This window comes from Drosophila yakuba, chromosome 3L, assembly GCF_016746365.2.
Source record: "Drosophila yakuba strain Tai18E2 chromosome 3L, Prin_Dyak_Tai18E2_2.1, whole genome shotgun sequence".
In the NCBI taxonomy this organism is placed as follows: Eukaryota; Metazoa; Arthropoda; class Insecta; order Diptera; family Drosophilidae; genus Drosophila; species Drosophila yakuba.
In genome coordinates, this window is record NC_052529.2 from 6,721,738 (window position 1) to 6,737,122 (window position 15,385).

The following is a 15,385-nucleotide window of genomic DNA, read 5'->3' on the forward strand; positions in this document are numbered from 1 at the left end:
TCAGCTGATTGCCTCAAAAGTGGCGCCACCTACTGTTTAATTTTATCATTTTACTACCCCTGTAGAGTGTAGTCCTTGGAAGTCTCCACTTGTAACGGCTTTTCGCCGGTCAGCTGTTCAACCCCCGCGAATTTGGCAACTGTCAGCGACGCCCTCTGTTGGCCAGCGCTGGCACCACGCAGCTGTCAAAGTGGCAAAAAAATCAATACCAACCCCCAACCCTCCTCGTTAAAAATGTAAATGCGAAAAAATTCAATACTGTGCAGCCAAACGCGACGGTCGCAGCGTTCTCCACTCACAATCGCTCCTCCCGCTTAATTCCCCCCAGCACGTAATGCTCCAGTTCCGGGATATCGCCCAAATATCACTGAAAGATTGAGAACGGTTTTCGAATCGCCCCCTAAAGTCCTCGGTGAAATTGCCAACAAGGGCAACTAGCAAACCGGCAAAAAAAAAATATATATATATATAAAAAGTGCCCCGCGTGTGAGTGCAGTGAGTGAAAAGTGGCAAGGTGGCAAAGTGGCAAAGTGTTCGAGCGCTAAGCTATAGAATACGATCTTGACCAGATCCGGCGAAACATATGTCAAGTGCAGGGCGACGCGACTGCTAGCAGAGGTTGCGACTGCAACTTCCGCATCCGCATCCGCTGCTGTTTCTGTTGTTGTTGGTGGCAGCAGCAGATACAACAATGAAAAGGTGAGTGAGCGGTGGAGTTTCCCTTTGGGAAATGGCAAATAAAGCACAACAAATCGCAACTATGATTGTTTCAACTTGGGATACTGAGGATATTGAGGTTCTTTTACTAAGTGAATCCGAAGGGAGAGTGGAAAATATAAGAGAGATTTATTTGTTACCTCTAAAGGATACGAGCTATCTATGTATACTTTAAATGGAATTTAGTTGGAAAATCTGAAAATATATTTATAAATAAATGAATATTTTTCGTAAATCTTCCTAGCTTTCGAATTCCATTGCTCACAAGCTTCACTTTAAGTGGTTTGTAAGTAAAGGATATTTGCTTTAAGTTCTTTTAAAGTTCCTGATTTATTACCTTTAAAAATTATCAGGTTCTCGAATAGAAATCCTCCTAAAAGTGGTTCCATACAGTGTGCCCCTGATAAATGTACTTTTCCAACTTCTGTACACAGTTGGCAGCTAAAATACAAACATACTTTGCCCACTTCGGTGCGAGATCAATTTCGATAAATAGAAATTGCCAATTAAATGTGAAATGTAAATTGCCCTCGGGCGACAGTCGAACAGTTCACAAAAAGTGTCCTGGGGGCCAAAGGCAAAAGTTCTCCGCTGGTCACTCGCATCCGGTTTTTGGTCCTGCTCCTGACAAACTTTTCCTGCAGCTTGTGATGTCTGCAGCGAGATGCGAGCTGCGAGATATGAGAATTGTAACTTTCGGGCGACCGACTGCCTGTCCGTCTGTCTGTATCATTAGGCCAAAGTTGGCCCACTCAAGTAGTTGGTTTCTATATGTACGCCTCGTTCTGGAATTATTTTTTTTTTATCCCCAGCTATGCTGCCATTAATTATGAAGGCTGAACTATGCCGAAGTTTTGCAGACACCTCTACCCCGCCATCGCACTTTGAGCCGCTCAATTGTTAAGCCGAAATTCATAAGTCCTAATGACTGAACGGCTGCACGAAGGATGTGGCGGGGGGAGGTCCTTTTTGGGGGTGGGGGAGGCAGCAAAAGGACTGCAGGACAGCAGAACAGAGGGAACAGAATGAACAGACAACTTGAAGTTTGCTGCGGATGCGGACGTTGCATGTACGACAACATCATTATCAGCGGCGGCAGCGTCAAAATGCCATTAAATGTGTAGCCTACAATGCCTTTGAAGGATTACACACCCCGCCCACCCACACACACACCCGCACACACACACACACACTGCCACTTTCCGAAAGAAAAGGAGCGAAACGGAAAAAAATGTGCAGCTTTGCCAAATAGCAAAGAGCGCGGTGCAGCAGCGAATAGTTTCGCTCCACGCGGAAAAAATCGCTTTAGTTTCAAAATTACCTGGGTTTTTCAAAAAATACTATAGGCTGTGCTACAAAAAATGTTAAGTCAACAAACTGACAGTACAATTTGTTTCAAACAATGGGAAGTTCGATTGATCAGTTTAGCTTTTCCCACTGTAAGAAAATAACATCCTCCAGGAAAGTAAAACAAAAGGTTTCAAATGAATACTGCGTACCAACAACATTTTTTATGCGCCCGGAAAAAGTTACATATCTTTAGGTTTAATTTAGAAAAGTTGGCTTTAATATACATATGTATATATTTTTTTTATTTTAAAATAATTATTTTATATTTATTTGATTATTTTTCGCCGTGTAGTGTTGCCGTTGTTGCTGTTGCAGAAGTGCTGGCGGGCATTGAAAAACACACTCACCCACACATGCACGCACTGGCAGTCAGTCAAAAGCGCGACTGGACCACCCACGCCGCCCACCAAAACCCCTTTCACTCCTTTCCCTCTTTCACCACCCCCCACCAACCAACCACTCCCCTCCCCTTCCCGCCACGCTGCCGATGGGCGCCAAAGTGCGTTGCATACTCCGCCTCTGCTTGCGTTTTTTTTTGCACGCTTTGTTTGACTGGGATTGGGATTTTCCCCAACAGTTGTACTCACTCTCGTAGCGGTTGTTGTTGTTGTTCTTGCTGTTGCTGTTGCCGCTGTAGTACACATTGTCACACAGGCAACAACAACGACAATAACAACAACACGCAACAGCGCAAAAAAAAAGTGGAAAAACTTTTCCACGTTAACTACTGACTGACTCCAGCCAGGCGACAAAAGTGTCGCGGATTGAAGCAAAAAGTCCTTCTTCTAAAATATGAAAGGTAGAACTAAGTTATTGCATAAAATGTTACTAGAAAAATTACTTGTTGTAAAGTAAAGCTTAATGTATTTTTTAACACACAAATTTCATAAAACATTGTATAAATACTCTCTCTCTTAGAGCTGTTTTAAAAATTTTAAAATAAACTTTTGCTTGAAAAGTAAAGCTCTAGTATTTATGTTTCGATAGTAAACGGAAATTAGATTTAAGCTTAAAGGACACCTTCAGTGGTTTTAAAAATGGAATAGGGACGCACTTGTTGGTGGCAGGAGGACATCCTGACGCAGGCCTGCACCAACTGCGAGTGTGTGCCTCCGTTTTGGGGGTGGGAACGAGGACGATGCGGGGTGGAGGAGCCGAGCCAGGACGTCACGGGACAGGAGTCCTTTTGGCGGAGGGGAAGGAGAAGGGTGTTAATGAGCAGCATAGCAGTGGCAACGACTCTGCTTAGTATTTGTGTTTCTTCATTTCCGGCTTCCACATGTTGACATGCTGATGATGTTGGTTAACTGCTGCCGAGGATGATAGCCAGGCGAGGATGATGAAGTCAGCAACAGGAGGAGGAGGAGAAGAAGGAGGAGGAGGAGGAGCATCCAGCCAGTCGTCTGTCATTCACTGACTGAGTGGGCGAGCTGGTTAGTCAGCTTTGTTTTTTTGTTTTGATACTACTCCACTCGCTGCTTGTTTGTTAACGCTGCGTATGCGTAATTTTCATATTATGTAATTTTAACGCGCTAAATGGAAGCTTAATTTGATTAGGGCGCCATAAATGCGTCCTGCCTCGGCTGTGTGTGCCCCACATCGACTTGTTGGTTGGACGCTCGCCGAGGTGACGCATATTTGACGCAGTTTCCCTCCCAAAAAATAAGGAAAAAACTATATTTACTCTATCACCCAGCCAGCGACTCACATCTTCAGTTACCAATTCTAAATGCACAGCAAAAAATCTTTAAAATACAAGATAAGAGCGAATTGTTCCTCTTAAGTGCTATAAACTTGTAGTTTGTTTAGGCATGAAAGCAAACTTGTTTCATGCCTAAACAAACTACAAGTTTATAGCACAACGTGATAGCTTACTCAGGTCTATTTAGCCAGTGAATTGCTTGTAGCTATCCCGATTTCTCTCTCTGTACTGGGCTGCTGGCTGATGAGCTCATATTGAAAGTTTTTGTGCTCTGTGGAACGACCTAGTTTGGCCAAAGCCAAATCAATGTGGCCGCTGCGGCGCCATTTGCACTGCCGACCCTTTTGTGCATTTACTCTGTTTTCCGCTCTGCCCTTCTCGACATTTTCCGGGTTTTTCCTCCGCTCCTGTATGTCTATGTGTGTGTGTGTGTTTTATTTTTTTTTCTCTGTGCAAACAATTTCGCCTGGTCGCCTGGTCGGGCGTTATTAATTGAGCTTTTGATGCATAGCCAGTATAACGATTGTCCCAACCCATTTTCATCTCCCATCCGGGTCATCTCATCCATCTGTTCGTGTGCACTTAAAAGGCTACATAATTGTTTTTACCAAATTGAAATTTTAATTGAATTCGTATTGGAATCGACATTGGGAATCGAGATCATGAATCCTTTCAGTTATGACTTTAAATTCACTACCTCACCGGCTTAGAAAAAAGCAGAGCCAAAAAGCAAATGAAAGCGGAATTCGTCGTTGGTTTGGAAAGCATAAAAATTAAAAATTTAATACGCGTGTTGTAATTGTGGGGCAAAAAAGCCGCATTGGCATTTCATTTTATTGTAAGCAAAGTCCCGGCATCAGCAGCAGCCCCATTGACATCATCCTCGTCATTATGCACATTATCCACATCAACAATGGCTCAACGAGCGGCTGAATGAATCTCAAGTGGGCAGTCAGCCCATTTGGCCCCCTCATTTGCCATAGATACGTGCACCAATAGATAGATAGATGGATAGATGATAGAAAGATACATAGATAGATAGATAGATGGATATATAGATATATAGATAGATGGATAGATAGATAGATAGATAGATAGAAAGATAGATATATGGATAGATAGATGAATAGATGAATAGATGAATAGATGAATAGATAGATAGATAGATAGATAGATAGATAGATAGATAGATAGATAGATAGATAGATAGATAGATAGATAGATAGATAGATAGATAGATAGATAGATAGATAGATAGATAGATAGATAGATAGATAGATAGATAGATAGATAGATAGATAGATAGATAGATAGATAGATAGATAGATAGATAGATAGATAGATAAATAGATAGATAGATAGTTGGTTAGATAGATAGATAGATGGATAGTTGGTTAGATAGATAGATAGATGGATAGTTGGTTAGATAGATAGGTGGTATGGATGGGTAGATACATTACATTAGATAATTACCAAAAGCACTTGAGTTTAATCAAATGAATGACTTGCATTGCAGCAGAACCAATTCGCAGACATAACACATTGCGGTGGAGGTTGAGAAGAACGGCATGGTGAAAATGGAATCGACGGAAGAACAGGATCGAAAGCTAGTTTTGGAGTTCTGCCACCTGCTAGAGAAGTCCAAGCAGCTCTTCAACGGGCTCAGGTTAGTACTAAATAGTTAAAATATCTTTTATAACACTAGCTAATGGAATATATATTTGTATCTGCAGGGATCTGCCTCAGTATGGCCATCGGCAGTGGCAAGCCTACTTCGGCCGCACCTTCGATGTCTACACCAAGTTGTGGAAGTTCCAGCAGCAACATCGCATGGTACTGGACTCCAAGTATGGCCTGAAGCGCTGGCAGATCGGCGAAATAGCAAGCAAGATTGGCCAGCTTTATTATCACTATTAGTAAGTATTTATTATGCAAAAAAGTCAAGAAAAGCTAATATATATATACTTCTTCTCCAGCTTAAGAACCAGCGAAACCAACTACCTGAACGAGGCGTATCAGTTCTATGCGGCAATTAGAGGTCGAGCGTACTACTCCCGGGCGGCCAAGGAGGATCGACCGGATCTGATGGTGAAAAAGCTGCGATACTATGCCCGGTTCATTGTGGTGTGCCTGCTGCTCAAGAAGATGAAGCTGGTGCGGGAGCTGGTCACCGAGCTGGAAAAACAAATACAGGAGTACACCAACACGTAATTAATTGGTTGCCCAATTTTTTGACTCCCTATTAATCCCCAGATTTCCCCGCAGCTACGAGCCGGAGGATCATCTGGAGTGGTCGCTGGTGCTGGAGGAGATCAAGGGCTTCATCAAGGCGGAGGCGGCGGTAGCCGTCCTGCACGCCGACTCCAATCCCATCATCCTGTCGCACAGGTGAGTCGTTGGCACAGCCTCTCTCCGTACACGCGTACTTGCCCGTGCTTTCGTCGGCGGAGGAGGAGTTTGGACAGCTTGTGGGTGGCCAAGTGTATAGCCTCTATCTGTCTATAAGTACATACTATATATGGCCTATATGTATGTACATATGCCCTGTTCTGTTTGCGTAGGTATACGAGTTTTGCTTGAGTTCCGTTTGCCGTTGATTATTTGATCATTTGTTGTGCTTATCACAGAAGACTTGAAACACCAAAGAACACTCACCGTTGTCATTTTGTCACGCACTTTAACCATGATCTCTGTCCCCAAAAAACCAATCACAACATCCAGGTGTTGCAATAAAACTATGTCTATTTATTCTTAAAAAAAAATATTAAAGGGTCTAAATATATTCCCTAAGTAAAGTATAAGAATACAGTTTCATTGCCGCACCGCACACACACTCCACAAGATGTTATCATTTCGTTATCATTTCATTATCATTTGGTCCACGATCTCCCCCCCCCCCCCCCCCCCAAAAAAAAGGAACACTTTCCCCCCTCCCGTACCCTTGTCACCTCATTAGTGCGCCGCATTCTCAATTCTTCTGTGAAAGCACGGGCCCCGCCATCCGCCTGAGGACGAGTGCGACTACCCCGACTGATGTGTCCAGTGGTTCCGGTTCTAGGTTGTCGCCGCTGACGACGCCGCCCTGCGAGCGTTCGCCGCACATGACGCTCAGCCTGCAGGAGATCCTGATCGTGGGCTCCGCCTGCGAGCAGGCCAAGTTCTCGGAACTGACCATGGACATGTTCCGCATGCTGCAGACGCTGGAGCGTGAGCCCACGGAGTCCACCACGAATCCGCTGAGCATGGCCCACGGTCTGCACGGGCACGATGCGAGTCCGGCGGCCAGCCGAATACCGCCGTACGGAGTGCCGGGCTCCAAGGGCTACATGGAGAATGGGCGGGCCTTTCGTGACAATCCCCACAAGTATCTGCTGTACAAACCGTCGATCAGCCAGCTGCTGGTGTTCCTCGCCAGCGGCTCCAAGGAACTGCCGCTGGGCGGTGCCCTGCTCCTCTACATGTCCGCCGATGGCTGCTTCTCCACCACCAAACATCCCGAGGATTGTGAGTACATCACCATATCACTGTTATCTATTGTAATCATTTGGAATTTTTATTTCCAGTTGGCTACGAGCTGGGCGGCCTGGCCACCAGCGTGAAACGGGACAGTGTGGATGGTGGCGGGCTGTCGTGCCGCGGAAAATCGTACAAGGAGAACCACTGCCTATATCCGGGTGATCTATATCCGTTCACACGCCGGCCCATGTTCGTTGTGATCGACTCGGACAACTCGTTTGTCTTTCAGCACATACCGCGCTACTTTGGCCAGCCGCTGGTGGTGCTCATGTCCCCGCAGGATGTGCCGCCCGCATTCCAGGGTAGGATCTCCTTTCCTTTTGGGCTAAACCATGTACTCATATCCTTTTGACTTAATTTTAGCTGATGTGCAGCATCATGGCTCGCTGTTTACGTTGTTCCTGCACTCCCCGCTCACCGCCCTCTGCTACATCTGCAACGTTGGAGACGTGCCCATCCACCACTGGGAACGCTGCCAGACGTACGTGGATCGCTTCATCACGGAGGCCTCGCGCCTCGTCACCCGGTGTCGCATCGATGAGATCGAGCAGGGCATTGGATTCATAGGTGCGTTATCAGTCCTTAACTCTTGTGATACTTCTCCTTAGAGAGATAGATTAAGTATCTCACACTAATCTATCCCCTTCTGCAGATTCCTCCTACGTGCAGTTCTTCGGCGACGACTTCCTGCGCACCCTCATCCTCCGCTTCGTCTTTTGTGATGTGGTGCTGCGACTGCACCGCGGATTCCGGGGGCGGCACATGAGACCGCGTTGTGAGCCGCAGCTGCCGGCGAACGAACTGCTGGAGCACCCCTCGCTGTCGCACATCATCTTTCAGCTGGCCTCGGCCCTGGATGTGCGTGGCCACTTCTCGGAGGGACCGGAGTGCGACTGATGACTTTTTGCCGCCGTAGTCGTGCTGGTGGCCGTGGGCATCTGCCTGCGACAGCAGCTGTTCCAGTTGATCGAGAGGCAGTTCGCCGGTTGGATGCATTCGCTGTACAATACTTTTCCGCTGGGCTGGAACTGGGTCTGAGATTGGCCACATGGCCAGCATGGGTTTCCGTTTCCTTTCGTTGGCAAAGCGCCATTTCAATAACGTAACGCAACGTAACTGCATTATAATACGAATATAAATATATAAATACGAGTACGAATAATATACATATATATTATATATGCATATATGGATAAAGGTAAATTAATCAAGTAGCTAGTTTTCTTATATAGTGCGTCGCGCAATGGAAATGGTCCAATGTTAGTTGCTTAGCATATACATACTTAATGATAACGATAACGAAGATATACATACGTGAAATCAATGATATGATATTCAGCCGATATCGCAGCAGCAACAACAACAGCTAACAGCAACCACAAACATGTCAAAAGAACCTAACAAACGATAACTGCCAAAAGAAGATGAAAAAGAAAACTTAAATGATAATGAAAATGCAAATGAAAATGAAAATAAGAAACCAAGCAAACAATTTATGAAAATCGAAACCGAATATCTAATCAAATTTTGTTTGAGCGGTGGCGGGGAAATTTTTATGAAAATTGTGTGTGTTGGCACTTTTTGGATTGGGAAAAATAGGTAACTTTGTCATACGCAGCGGAAACATTTTAGCTTTTATACAACCGATATTGATATTGATTGATATTGAGAGAAACCTAATCGAATGTGAGTTACGAACACGACACACTATATAAGAAAGAAAAGGAGGTGCGTTTTTTATGCATTGTACGCGGCGCTCATAACAAATTGAAATTACGAAACCAGAATATTATTGTACGTATGTAATATTGCATATATGTATCTATTATGATTACAAGATGACTGAAAGTTACTGTTTCAACAAATGGAAAAAAAACGAAAAAACCAAAAAATGAAAAACCAAAAAACGTAAAAATAAAAGTAAACGTAAAACAACCAAAAATAAGGCAAAGTTTAGCAAAAGTAATAATTAATATTAACTTATACATAATGCCCTAGTTAAGCGAAACATGGAAAATATACAAAATATATTTTGCGTATGTTAAAGTAAAATACAAAAAGCCCAACCAACATTTTATACGAAGGAAATGCATACAAAATTTACACTTCAACTAACGAATGAAAATCTGTTCTCGAATCATTTTTCCAATGCAAAAAAAAAACAAATGCCGCAAAACTCCATTTCGGTTTTCGGTTTTCGATATAAACTGTGAATTGGAACAGGTCACCGTAATAATAAATATTTATGATAACATATAGTTACAAGTCACACTAACTCTATGGATTTATAGGCAAATGATAAACGCAATATTGAAAGTTACAAAATTATATATAAAAAAAGCATATATATTTCAATACGAAAATAAAACTAGTTGAACGCATAGTAAATTACTTGATCATTTTTACAAGACAAGCCGCAAACGAAAATAATGAAAAAATCTTACCAAAAAATTACAAAACAAAAAAATACAAAAAACCAAAAAACAATTTAACAATTACTTTAAATTTATTATTTTCTACGGATAATATGTGCATTTTTATATATTTAAACGAAAGATAACAAATTTTACGCTAGTTACAAACAAATTTTTCTGAAGTCTTCAAGCAGCCGTATTAAAAAAAAAAAGAAAACTACAAACAAAACGAAACGAAAAGAAACTAATTTATTCAGCCGAGTTCTTATCAACTTATTCGCTTTGTTAACTAACAAATTGTATAGCTTTTCCACAATTTCGTTTACACTTTTTGTACATATAGGGAAAATACTAAAAGAATCGTTGAAAGAACCAAATTATATCACTCACACTCATTGTACGCTATCATTTTCACTTCTATTTTGGTTTTGTACATTTTGAGAAATGCATTTACGAAATAGCGAGAACAAATAAGGTAAATTAAAGCAAGGGGAAGAATTGCAAATAATCAGCAACATTAACCACACACTCACACGTAAACAAAGCCCACAAAAACGAGAACATCTAAACATTATCATAAACAAATTGTTTAAACGACATGCAACGTCACAAATAACATACAAATCGAAACCAACAACCAACATTAAGAAATGATAACAAATTTAGCAAAGCCACAAGAGAATATTATGAAAATGGAACGGAGAACGAGAAAGTGTATGGGAGTTTGTATGAAGTAATAAGAATAAAGCACACGTTTGAAAAGAGATTCGACTTTTAATTCTTTCGACTCCACATCAACTAATTCAATCCACCAGTATTGTATTTGATCCACTTGACGAAGGAGGAAACGCGCGTGGAAATGTCGGGCACCTTCAGCTTGCACTCGCCATCAAATCCGTGGGATACAATGCCCACCAGGGTTTTGCTGCCATCGTCCAGCACCATCGGACCTCCGGAGTCGCCGCGACATGGCAGACCCTTCTTGGAATCGATGCAGATGAAGGAGCTGTACACGGACTTCCTGGATTTGCTTTTCAGCTGTTTGTTCCACTGCTTCTCGCACTCCTTGTTCGAGATGATGGGCGCCCGGATGTACTGGAGCACCTTACTGGGCTTTCGCGTGGTGGTCAGACCCCAGCCCGAAATGATGACTTTCCGACCTGTGTAAGTCTTCCAAGCGCTGGGCAACTTGGCGGGCTGTATATTCTTGTTGAAAGTTAGTTTCTTGGGCAATCTGATCAGGGCTATATCGTTCGACACGGTCTTTCGATCGAATTGCTTGTGGACGATGGTGTGGCTTCGGTTGATCACGATTTCTTTGTCATCCAAGGATGTCACATTACCAACGTGGACCAGCACTTTTGAGCTAAGTAGGTGAGAATGATGAATATATAAATCATAGGAGTATGAGTATGTTACTTACAGATTTGACTTCGGATCCTGCAGACAATGGGCTGCGGTTACAATCCAACGATTGCTGAGGATGGTGCCTCCGCACAAATTGGGCTCGTCCAGGGATCCTTCGAAGTAGCAGAGTAGTCCAGCTTGGTAAGGAAACTGCTTTGCCTTCGCTGCAGTGCCATTCATGATTCGCAGGGAGCCAATCTCCTGGCCAAATCCCAGAGAGAGCTGCACGATAAGCACCAGCTGGAGAATCATTTCAAGTGATTTACAACTCCAAACCCTTCAACAGCTTTATATATGGCCCGTACTCGTGGGTTTCATTGATTGCCACGGTTTTATGATCGCGGCGTGTTCGAACCTCTTTGCATAATCTGCGTTCTTTTGGTTTATTGGTTATAATAATTACGGGTTGCTTGGTTAGTCGGATACATTGTACATATGCGTATATATGGGTTAGATAAGATTCTCACTTAGTGAGAAACTCCGAACTTGTAGATGACTTCATGCCGGTAGCTTTCGCCAGGTCGCAAAATGGTCGAGGGAAAATTGCTGTGGTTCACGGAGTCGGGAAACTTTTGGGTCTCCAGGCAGAAGGCACCATGCTTGGCATAGGCAGCTCCATCCTTGCCCGGAATGGGTGATTCTCCGCGTTCCACATCCGGCATAAAGTTGGAAGTGTAGAACTGCACTCCGGGCTGATTGCTGACCACCTCCAGCCAGCGACCGCTGGGCGGATGTGTGGCTCGGGCCACCTTGGCCAATGGTTGTGGTGGAGTGAAGGTCACACAGAAGTTGTCATCGTAGCCGCGAGCTGGTTGCAGCGCCTTGAGGCGTTCTCCCAGATTGCTGGACACACGGAGATCAAATCCGGTTCCCTCCACGGGTGTGATCCGACCGCTAGGAATCGAGGACTGGTCCGTCTCAGTAATGCCATAAGCATTGATCTCGATGGTGTGCTCGTAGAGACCGTTGGCTCCAGATTTGTGGCCAGCCAGGTTGAAGTAGGAGTGATTTGTGAGATTCACGGGAGTGGTTTTATCCGTCACTGCAGTCATCAGGACATGAAGGCAGTTATCCTCGCTGAGGGTGAAGCTTGCCGTGGCTGTCACTTTGCCGGGATAGCCCTCGTGTCCATCGGGATTGGTGTGGGACAGGGTAACACCATCACGACGCACCTCCACAACTTCCCAGTGCGCCTTATCGAAGCCCACAAAGCCGCCGTGCAGCTGGAACTTGTTCTCCCGGTTCTTGGACACCTCCACCAGCTTTCCGTCCAGATAAAAACTGCCATTGGCAATGCGGTTGCACACCCGTCCAATGGTTGCTCCAAAATACGGATTTCTCTCGCTCTGATAGCCCGCCAAATCATCGAATCCGAGGGTCACGTCATCTATTTGACCGCTGGCATCGGGCGTCTTTATGCTGGTTATGGTGGCTCCACGGGTGATCAACTGCACGGACATTCCTGATCCGTTGGTCAGGGTGAACCGCTTGATGGTATCCTTTGACTTGGTGAACGGATTCACCGCTCCGTTGGCGAAGACGTCCTCCGTGACGTTAACCATTTTGGCTCCGGCTGCAGTTGCGGAATGATTGCGAGTGCCAATTGCACTGCGTTTTTATCTGACCCTCTTCAAGCCGTAGAGGTTAATCAGCACTCGATGTGCGTATGTGTTTGTTTAATTATCGCAAAAAAGCCGCAAACAAATTGTACATATGTAAACAGATGTTGTTATCACAAAGTGGTGGGAAAGTCGCCGATAAGGGAGATAGACAGCTTGGAGAGTCTTTAAGAGTTGAGCCTTGTTCGTATTCCAAGATATTGCTCAAATTTAGTGGTAAATCAGATTAGTCCTTGTTTAAATTCTTTTTTAATCACCGCAGATGAGATTCAAATTTCAGAGTTGCCATACCTATACTGTTGCAGATGTTATTACATGTGCGTAGGCATAAATATTAAGAGGGGTTCGTTTCCGTATTTAAAAAATTAATTTCAAAGTTTATCGCTCAGCTTAACCAGCTTTTAAAATAGAACGTGTATACCATACTATTAAATGTACATACTACTCAAGCAATAACTACATTTCAAAAATATATTTTAAAATCTCCGCCTCCCTTTGTTGCAAACTGCACAGATCTGGCAGCCATGCTCTAGAAAATACCACATACCAAAAAGTCCACCTCTAAGCAACAGGTCGGTTGTTTATTGAATTCGTTTATTTAACTTTATGGTAATTTGGCAAATAGAAAGCTAGTTAACCGGTGCAATTTCCAATTTTGTTGACAGAGAGCTCAGAGGAAACGGCAGATTGGATCCCCCTGAGTTCATCCCCACCCAGGCAGCAGTAATCCGACGAGTATAAATCCCAAAATGCAATTGACGTGGCAGAGAGATCAACTAAATCTAATACTTCCGATTGCTGTGATTTGTTGTTGTTTCCTAATCGACGTAACCAACGCTCAGGAGGCCCAACAACCATGGTACGAGAATCTGCCAGCGGTGGCTATGGACTACAAGGTGGGTTCTGGCTTTGCTATTCCTCCAGAGGATCAAATTTCACCGGGAACGTGGTTTCTCTTCCAGGTTCACATAGATGCTGGTAAGGAGGACTGCTACCATCAATACGTTAAGGCGGGAGCCACCTTCTACGTGTCCTTCAGTGTAAGTAGATTGTAGGGTTTGGAATCTATCTCTGGTTTCCTTAAGTCTTTGAGGTTTCGCTATCATATATTTGATAGTTGCATATTAAACAAACGAATTAATCATACGATTGTTCCTAGGTGGTGCGTGGAGGCGATGGAATGGCTGGATTCGCCGTCCGCAATCCTGCTGGTGAAGTGGTGAAACCCTACCAGTGGCAGGCAACTGCGGATTACACGGATCAGGTGTCGCCGGGTGGCTACTACTCCGTCTGCATCGACAACCAGTTCTCCCGATTCGCTGGCAAGCTGGTCAATATCTACATCACAGTGGTGAAGTACGATGCCTGGGACAAGTACGCCAAGGAGATCGAACAGCTGCAGCTGAACATGCAAAACTTCACCGTAAGCTAAACTGGTTTTGAGACACACCCCAAAAAACCAACAACAATTACTCCCATTGATCTATTTCTTTAGGCGACCATTGGCACTGTGGAGCGCAACATCAACGATATGATGGGCTTTCAAGCGCACAGCCGGCATCGCGAATCGCGTGACTATGCGTTGCTCCTGGACAACAATGCCTACATTCAAACCTTTTCGATTAGCCAAATTGTGGTCATATTGATCACGTGCTCTATACAGGCGAGTATACTCATGTTTTTTGCTTTTCCTTTATTAATTACCTACTATTTTCAGGTCTTCTTTGTGCGCAAACTTTTTGAAGTCAAATCGGGCTCCAAAAGTCGCATCTAAGGCACACAGATACTTTTCAAAGACTTCGCAGTTTGCTTTAAAAATTCCATACGCATTTCCAAGACATTCATTCTTTCCGCTGAACCCCTTTCGCGTTTTTATAACTTATTTTATAACCGGCTATCTGATCAAGTGAAACTAATCAGACTTTTTTATATTTGGGACTACTTTTATAACTTATTTTATCACTGGCTAACTGATCAAAAGAAACTGAGCAGACTTTTTTATAATTGGGACTACTTATGTCATACGAGTTATAGACAGCAAAACTTATTGTGATAAGTGTACATTTGTGTGTTTTGTTCAATTAAAATATTGAAGATTTTTGTACTCGCTTGGTTTTATTTGGGAAAGAACTCAAAGTTCGCCATCTGATTTAATTGCAGAATGTTTTCGAAAGCATTTGGGTTTGCTCATTTACTAAAAGCTCTCTACAAGCTTTACAGTTGAGCTAAAGTGGTAAGCTTTATTAACCGTTACATTTCGTTATCCTGAAAAGGATATTTTAGTTTTATATGTATTTTAATATTATATTATAAGTTGATTTAAGAAAGCAGTATTTTTGCTTAATATAAAATCAAATAGTAACTAATTTTTAATATGACAGGACATCTTTTTGTAACTTAAAATAAATTTAAAATTCATAATTTATCAGCTCATTAGTTTAATCTTAGAGCTAAGGACATTTGGAAGGCGTTCGACAACTTGAGCTGGCATATTAATCACCCCCTAAGCCGCTTATCGCAAATTATCCTGCCCCATCCATCGCAGGACCTTAAATCATGTCACCATGCTCGCCGCTTATCTAGACGTCATTTAGCACATACATATGTGTGTCTGTTTGTGTGTGTGCTCTGCAGCAGCTGGCATGTTAATTATATCCTTT

The 15,385-nt window shown here is 43.3% G+C and overlaps 4 protein-coding genes across 7 annotated transcripts; 2 read left to right on the plus strand and 2 right to left on the minus strand.

Moving 5' to 3' along the window:
- Nucleotides 1-199: 199 nt before the first annotated feature.
- Nucleotides 200-10,465, plus strand: LOC6533155 (protein SCAI). Of its 4 annotated transcripts, none has more exons than XM_039373725.2 (9): nt 200-699; nt 5,286-5,435; nt 5,503-5,685; nt 5,746-5,976; nt 6,035-6,157; nt 6,813-7,273; nt 7,333-7,587; nt 7,649-7,852; nt 7,938-10,465. In XM_039373725.2, exons 2-9 carry the CDS (start codon nt 5,338-5,340, stop codon nt 8,180-8,182), a joined length of 1,800 nt encoding a protein of 599 aa, XP_039229659.1. In that variant the 5' UTR covers nt 200-699; nt 5,286-5,337; the 3' UTR covers nt 8,183-10,465. The 4 variants fall into 4 exon arrangements, with proteins under 4 accessions (XP_039229659.1, XP_039229660.1, XP_039229661.1 ...); XM_039373726.1 differs by having other exon boundaries at nt 5,746-5,964; nt 6,023-6,157; XM_039373727.2 differs by having other exon boundaries at nt 5,289-5,435.
- On the minus strand, nt 10,454-11,363 carry LOC6533156 (chymotrypsin-1). Its single transcript, XM_002093846.4, has 2 exons — nt 11,123-11,363; nt 10,454-11,065 (listed from the first exon to the last, which is right to left on the minus strand). Exons 1-2 carry the CDS (start codon nt 11,356-11,358, stop codon nt 10,498-10,500), a joined length of 804 nt encoding a protein of 267 aa, XP_002093882.1. The 5' UTR covers nt 11,359-11,363; the 3' UTR covers nt 10,454-10,497.
- Nucleotides 11,364-11,470: 107 nt separating this feature from the next.
- On the minus strand, nt 11,471-12,991 carry LOC6533157 (galactose mutarotase). Its single transcript, XM_002093847.4, has one exon. It carries the CDS (start codon nt 12,666-12,668, stop codon nt 11,574-11,576), a length of 1,095 nt encoding a protein of 364 aa, XP_002093883.1. The 5' UTR covers nt 12,669-12,991; the 3' UTR covers nt 11,471-11,573.
- A 258-nt stretch (nt 12,992-13,249) lies between these two features.
- On the plus strand, nt 13,250-14,829 carry LOC6533158 (transmembrane emp24 domain-containing protein B). The gene is made up of 6 exons (XM_002093848.4): nt 13,250-13,297; nt 13,391-13,621; nt 13,688-13,765; nt 13,885-14,148; nt 14,221-14,388; nt 14,443-14,829. The coding sequence occupies exons 2-6, from the start codon at nt 13,475-13,477 to the stop codon at nt 14,497-14,499; spliced, it is 714 nt and encodes a 237-aa protein (XP_002093884.2). The 5' UTR covers nt 13,250-13,297; nt 13,391-13,474; the 3' UTR covers nt 14,500-14,829.
- Nucleotides 14,830-15,385: the final 556 nt, after the last annotated feature.